The sequence below is a fragment of the Salvelinus sp. IW2-2015 genome, unplaced genomic scaffold, assembly GCF_002910315.2.
Source record: "Salvelinus sp. IW2-2015 unplaced genomic scaffold, ASM291031v2 Un_scaffold2205, whole genome shotgun sequence".
Taxonomy (NCBI): Eukaryota; Metazoa; Chordata; class Actinopteri; order Salmoniformes; family Salmonidae; genus Salvelinus; species Salvelinus sp. IW2-2015.
In genome coordinates, this window is record NW_019943535.1 from 14,174 (window position 1) to 21,240 (window position 7,067).

The 7,067-nt window shown below is 47.8% G+C and overlaps 1 protein-coding gene across 1 annotated transcript; it reads left to right on the forward strand.

Moving 5' to 3' along the window:
- Positions 1 to 5,285: 5,285 nt before the first annotated feature.
- Positions 5,286 to 6,371, forward strand: LOC139025063 (basic proline-rich protein-like). The gene is made up of 2 exons (XM_070440091.1): positions 5,286 to 5,691; positions 5,740 to 6,371. Exons 1-2 carry the CDS (start codon positions 5,286 to 5,288, stop codon positions 6,369 to 6,371), a joined length of 1,038 nt encoding a protein of 345 aa, XP_070296192.1.
- The last annotated feature ends 696 nt before the right edge of the window (positions 6,372 to 7,067 follow it).

Genomic DNA, 7,067 nt, shown 5'->3' on the forward strand with positions numbered 1-7,067 from the left:
TAGAATTCTCAGCGCACCACATTCAAATGAATAGGGAGCCGTGTACATGGAGCCATGTTTGGTTGGGATTTTGGGGAGGTGCGCGTCTCCCCCCCCCCCCCATGGATGGTGGTCTCAGGCCGTGTCTAGACTTGACGATTTTGCAGCTTTAGTGTTCTGATCATGGAATTCCCAACGCGGTCACAAGGCATACATGTAAATGTGTCTACCGTGTCCACATTGTGTCCGGATTCCCCCTTTTCCCGTACTATATTCAATTGACTGTATGCATATCTACAAACGGTGGAACCGGCTAAATCTGATAACACACAACCACTTGATGGCAGTAGCCAACGACCGTAGCTAACTAGCCAGCTGACCTATGTAACTCGCTAGCATGCAAAGCTAAAGGGATTGCAAACAGGTTACAAAACAAAAAAACTAAATATTAGCTAACTAGCCAGCTGACCTAGTAACTCGCTAGCATGCAAAGCTAAAGGATTGCAAACAGGTTACAAAACAAAAAAACTAAATATTAGCTAACTAGCCAGCTAACCTATGTAACTCGCTAGCATGCAAAGCTAAAGGATTGCAAACAGGTTACAAACAAAAAACATAAATAATAGCTAACTAGCCAGCTAACCTATGTAACTCGCTAGCTAGCAAAGCTAAAGGGATTGCAAACAGGTTACAAACAAAAAAACTAAATATTAGCTAACTAGCCAGCTAACCTATGTAACTCGCTAGCATGCAAAGCTAAAGGGATTGCAAACAGGTTACAAAACAAAAAACTAAATATTAGCTAACTAGCCAGCTAACTCATGTAACTCGCTAGCATGCAAAGCTAAAGGGATTGCAAACAGGTTACAAAAAAAAAAACTAAATAATAGCTAACTAGCCAGCTAACCTATGTAACTCGCTAGCTAGCAAAGCTAAAGGGATTGCAAACAGGTTACCAAACAAAAAAAACTAAATATTAGCTAACTAGCCAGCTAACCTATGTAACTCGCTAGCTAGCAAAGCTAAGGGATTGCAAACAGGTTACAAAACAAAAAAACTAAATATTAGCTAACTAGCCAGCTAACCTATGTAACTCGCTAGCTAGCAAAGCTAAAGGATTGCAAACGGGTTACAAAACAAAAAAAACTAAATATTAGCTAACTAGCCAGCTAACCTATGTAACTCGCGTAGCTAGCATAGCTAAAGGGATTGCAAACAGGTTACAAAACAAAAAAACGAAATATTAGCTAACTAGCCAGCTAACCTATGCAACTCGTAGCTAGCCCAAAAAGCTAAAGGGATTGCAAACAGGTTACAAAACAAAAAAACTAAATATTAGCTAACTAGCAATCATTATCATGAGTCCAGCAAACACGTTCCTCACTAAGAACATATTTCCTACAGTGTTATTACCCAAAACACACGTTTTCTGGAGACTTGTGGGAGGAGTGCTGATGACGTCGCCCACTGTATGCGCTTTCGGTAGCCCGCTTTCGGTAGCCAGCTTTCGGTAGCCCGCTTTCGGTAGCCAGCTTTCGGTAGCCCGCTTTCGGTAGCCAGCTTTCGGTAGCCCGCTTTCGGTTGCCCGATTGGTCCAGACTGAGGAGAAATCATGCACACAATTCATCCCTGACCCCTTCCTGAAGTGATCAGCTAGATCTGAACACAATCAGACCACAAAGCGACTTTTGTGCGTCTAGACCCGTCTTTTCAATACGATCTTCATATTCTGATAGCAGATGTCGCATGTAAGTATCAAGTGTTGACACAACCTCAGAGCCACGTAGCTGTTGTCACAATGGGCCGCCGGACTCTGCTGTTGTGGACTCTGAATGAGCCTTTAAACTATTCAGTGAAGGTCACATGTACACATTGAGTCTTCTCTTTCTTAAATGTGTCTTGTCTACAAAACGGTAGCTGGGTAGAAAATAAAGCGCTCTTAAAGGCCTTGTTGTCATTGCCATTTGAGATGCGAGGAGCAGAATTAATTTCACCTCTCAACCAGACAGGTAGCGGCAGGAGAGAAGTGACAGTATTTATACGTCCAGGCCGTCAACAAAGATACATATTTAACAAGAGGATTTGATGAACACTATAAGTGCACACAGAGTGAGTCCATGCAACTTATTATGTGACTTGTTAAGCACATTTTTACTTCTTGACATAACAAAGAGGTTGAATACTTATTGACTCAAGACATTTGTGATCGACTGGCTCGATTCGGTCTTATGTACATTTTTGAAATTGTGTTTTTTACATTGAATACAAGTAGAGGAAATTGTATATGATACACTACAGTTGAGGAAGAAAAGTAAAAATTTAAGTAATTCTGCTTTGAAAGTTTATAAACTTGTAACCTCAATTTTGAGAAAATGGCCATTGAATGTTTTGGTACCTACTGGAGAGCTCTTCTTTGTCTACACCCTCTTAACCTTTTTTTATTTGATTTTATTTCACCTTTATTTAACCAGGTAGGCCAGTTGAGAACAAGTTCTCATTTACAACTGCGACCTGGTCAAGATAAAGTAAAGCAGTGCGACACAAACAACAACACAGAGTTACACATGGAATAAACAAACATACAGTCAATAATACAATAGAAACATCTACAGTATATATATATATATACACAGTGTGTGCAAATGAGGTAGGATAAGGGAGGTAAGGCAATATATAGGCCATAGTAGCAAAGTAATTACAATTTAGTAAATTAACACTGAAGTGATAGATGTGCAGATGATGATGTGCAAGTAGAAATACTGGGGTGCAAATTAGCAAAAAAGTAAATAAAAACAATATGGGGATGAGGTAGTTGGGTCAGCTATTTACAGATGGGCTATGTACAGCTGCAGCGATCGGTAAGCTGCTCAGATAGCTGATGCTTAAAGTTAGTGAGGGAGATTTTAAGTCTGCAACTTCAGCGATTTTTGCAATTCGTTCCAGTCATTGGCAGCAGAGAACTGGAAGGAAAGGCGGCCAAAGTGGGTGTTGGCTTTGGGGATGATCAGTGAGATATACCTGCTGGAGCGCGTGCTACGGTTGGGTGTTGTTATGGTGACCAGTGAGCTGAGATAAGGCGGAGCTTTACCTAGCGAAGACTTATAGATGACCTGGAGCCAGTGGGTCTGGCGACGAATATGTAGCGAGGGCCAGCCGACGAGAGCATACAGGTCGCAGTGGTGGGTGGTATAAGGGGTGACAAAACGGATGGCACTGTGATAGACTGCATCCAGTTTGCTGAGTAGAGTGTTGGAGGCTATTTTGTAGATGACATCGCCGAAGTCAAGGATCGGTAGGATGGTCAGTTTTACGAGGGTATGTTTGGCAGCATGAGTGAAGAATGCTTTGTTGCGATATAGGAAGCCGATTCCAGATTTAATTTTGGATTGGAGATGCTTAATGTGATTCTGGAAGGAGAGTTTACAGTCTAACCAGACACCTAGGTATTTGTAGTTGTCCACATATTCTAAGTCAGAACCGTCCAGAGTAGTGATGCTATTCGGGTGGGCGGGTGCGGGCAGCAATCGGTTGAAGAGCATGCATTTAGTTTTACTAGCGTTTAAGAGCAGTTGGAGGCCACGGAAGGAGAGTTGTATGGCATTGAAGCTCGTTTGGAGGTTTGTTAACACGATGTCCAAAGAAGGACCAGATGTACACAGAATGGTGTCGTCTGCGTAGAGGTGGATCAAGGAATCACCCGCAGCAAGAGCGACATCATTGATATAGACAGAGAAAAGATTCGGCCCGAGATTTGAACCCTGTGGTACCCCCATAGAGACTGCCAGAGGTCCAGACAACAGGCCCTCCGATTTGACACGCTGAACTCTATCAGAGAAGTAGTTGGTGAACCAGGCGAGGCAGTCATTTGAGAAACCAAGGCTGTTGAGTCTGCCGATAAGAATACGGTGATTGACAGAGTCGAAAGCCTTGGCCAGGTCGACGGCTGCAGGTCAACAGCTGCACAGTACTGTCTTTTATCGATGGCGGTTATGATATCATTTAGTACTTTGAGCTTGGCTGAGGTGCACCCGTGACCAGCTCGGAAACTCGATTGCACAGCGGAGAAGGTACGGTGGGATTCGAAATGGTCAGTGATCTGTTTGTTAACTTGGCTTTCGAAGACCTTAGAAAGGCAGGGTAGGATAGATATAGGTCTGTAACAGTTTGGGTCTAGAGTATCTCCCCCTTTGAAGAGGGGGATGACCGCGGCAGCTTTCCAATCTTTAGGAATCTCGGATGATACGAAAGAGAGGTTGAACAGACTAGTAATAGGGGTTGCAACAATGGCAGCGGATAATTGTAGAGAGGATCCATGTTGTCTAGCCCAGCTGATTTGTAGGGGTCCAGGTTTTGCAGCTCTTTTAGAACATCTGGTATCTGGATTTGGGTGAAGGAGAAGCTGGGGAGGCTCGGGCATGTCGCTGCGGGGGGTGCGGAGCTGTTGGCCGGGGTTGGAGTAACCAGGAGGAAAGCATGGCCAGCCAAAGAGAAATGCTTATTGAAATTCCCGATTATTGTGGATTTATCGGTGTTTCCTAGCCTCTGGCAGCTGGGAGGAGGTGCTCTTGTTCTCCATGGACTTTACAGTGCCCCTGAACTTTTGGGAGTTAGAGCTACAGGATGCAAATTTCTGTTTGAAAAAGCTAGCCTTTGCTTTCCTAACTGACTGTGTGTATTGGTTCCTGCCTTCCCTGAAAGTTGCATATCGCGGGGACTATTTGATGCTAGTGCAGTACGCCACAGGATGTTTTTGTGCTGGTCGAAGGCAGTCAGATCTGGAGTGAACCAAGGGCTATATCTGTTCTTAGTTCTACATTTTTTGAAAAGGGCATGCTTATTTAAGATGGTGAGGGAATTAGTTTTAAAGAACAACCAGGCATCCTCAACTGAGGGATGAGGTCAATATCCTTCCAGGATACCCGGGCCAGGTCGATTAGAAAGGCCTGCTCGCAGAAGTGTTTTAGGGATCGTTTGACAGTGATGAGGGGTGGTTGTTTGACCGCGGACCCATAACGGATGCAGGCAATGAGGCAGTGATCGCTGAGATCCTGATTGAAAACAGCGGAGGTGTATTTGGAGGGCAGGTATTTTTTATTCATTTGTAAACATTTCGAAAAAACATAATTCCACTTTGACATTATGCTGTAGTGTGTAGGCCAGTGACACAACATCTAAATGTAACACATTTTAAATTCAGGCTGTAACACAACAAAATGTGAAATAAGTCAAGGGGTATGAATACTTTCTGAAGACACTGTAAACTTAAAGTAATCATGTCCGAATCATGTCGGAATACTGACCGAATAATGACCGGGCACGCAGGGCACATTCCCAGTGACTGTCCCCCAGTGCCCCTGTCCCCCAGTGGCCCTGTCCCCCAGTGGCCCTGTCCCCCAGTGGCCCTGACCTCCAGTGCCCCTGTCCCCCAGTGGCCCTGTCCCCCAGTGGCCCTAACCTCCAGTGACCCTGTCCCCCAGTGGCCCTGTCCCCCAGTGGCCCCATGTCCCCAGTGGCCCTGTTCCTCCAGTGGCCCTGTCCCCCAGTTGCCCTGGTCCTGTCCCAGTGGGCCCTGTCCCCCAGTGGCCCTGTCCCCCCAGTGGCCCCTCCCTCCCGTTGGCCCTGTCCGCCCAGTGGCCCTGTTCTCCAGTGGCCCTGTCCCCAGTCTGGCCCTGTCCCCCAGTGGCCCTGACCTCCAGATGGCCCTGTCCCCCAGTGCCCTGTCCCCCAGTGGCCCCTGACTCCAGTGGCCCTGTCCCCCAGTGGCCCTAACCTCCAGTGACCCTGTCCCCAGTGCCCTGTCCCCAGTGGCCCTAACCTCCAGTGCCTGTCCCCCAGTGGCCCTGTCCTCCAGGTGGCGCCTGTCCCCAGTGCCCTGTCCTCCAGTGGCCCTGTCCCCAGTGGCCCTGTCCCCAGTGGCCCTGTCCCCCAGTGGCCCTGTCCCCCAGTGGCCCTGTCCCCCAGTGGCCCTGTCCCCCAGTGGCCCTGTCCTCCAGGCCCTGCCCCAGTGGCCCTGTCCTCCAGTGGCCCTGTCCCAGTGGCCCTGTCCCCCAGTGGCCCTGTCCCCAGTGGCCCTGACCTCCAGATGGCCCTGTCCTCAAGATGGCCCTGTCCCCAGTGGGCCCTGTCCTCCGGATGGCCCTGACCTCCGGATGGCCCTGTCCTCCAGTGGCCCTGTCCCCCAGTGGCCCTGTCCCCCAGTGGCCCTGACCTCCAGATGGCCCTGTCCCCCAGTGGCCCTGTCCCCCAGTGGCCCTGTCCCCCAGTGGCCCTGTCCCCCGGATGGCCCTGTCCCCCCGGATGGCCCTGTCCCCCAGTGGCCTGTCTCAAGATGGCCCTGTCCTCCAGTGGCCCTGTCCTCAAGATGGCCCTGTCCTCCGGATGGCCCGCATTGATTCCTGTTAGTTATTCTCACTCTAGATACCATATTAACATAGCATAAGTCATGCACAATGTGTTGAATTACAGAAATGAGCTTCAGGTTAAAGTAGTACATAGATAATAAGCTGCACTATGGGAGGCATCCAGTGACTTGTTAAGTCAAAGGTCACGGCTACTATTTTCTGCTGTTCATTTTTTTGTCTTTAGGGTAGGCAGTTTGTGTGTGTGTGTGTTGTGTGTGTGTGTGTGTTGTGTGTGTGTGTGTGTGTGTGTTGTGTGTGTGTGTGTGTGTGTGTGTGTGTGTGTGTGTGTGTGTGTGTGGTGTGTGTGTGTGTGTGTGGTGTGCTGTTATAAACACGGGGTCGGTCTAATACGTCAACATCGATGCTCTCAGCCAGTTATTACGGGACGACGGACGTCGACAAATATCTGTGGCGTCTTATCTCCGTGTTGCTGTGAGGTCTTTCTTGTGACTGTTAGGTGAGTTAACCCCACTGAGCGAGGCAGCAACAGAGATGTTAGCGGTTAGCGTAGCGTTAACTGTGTGGCAGCAACAGATATGTTAGCAGTTAGCGTAGCGTTAACTGTGTGGCAGCAACAGATATGTTAGCGGTTAGCGTAGCGTTAACTGTGTGGAACGACAGAGATGTTAGCGGTTAGCATAGCGTAACTGTGTGGGACAACAGAGATGTTAGCGGTTAGCATAGCGT

What these genes read in the sequence shown, in the direction of transcription:
- LOC139025063 (XM_070440091.1), top strand. Translation starts at nt 5,286, where the DNA reads ATGACCGGGCACGCAGGGCACATTCCCAGTGACTGTCCCCCAGTGCCC. An exon ending in CCAGATGGCCCTGTCCCCCA is followed by an intron (nt 5,692 to 5,739) that starts GTGCCCTGTCCC and finishes CCTGTCCCCCAG; the next exon opens with TGGCCCTAACCTCCAGTGAC.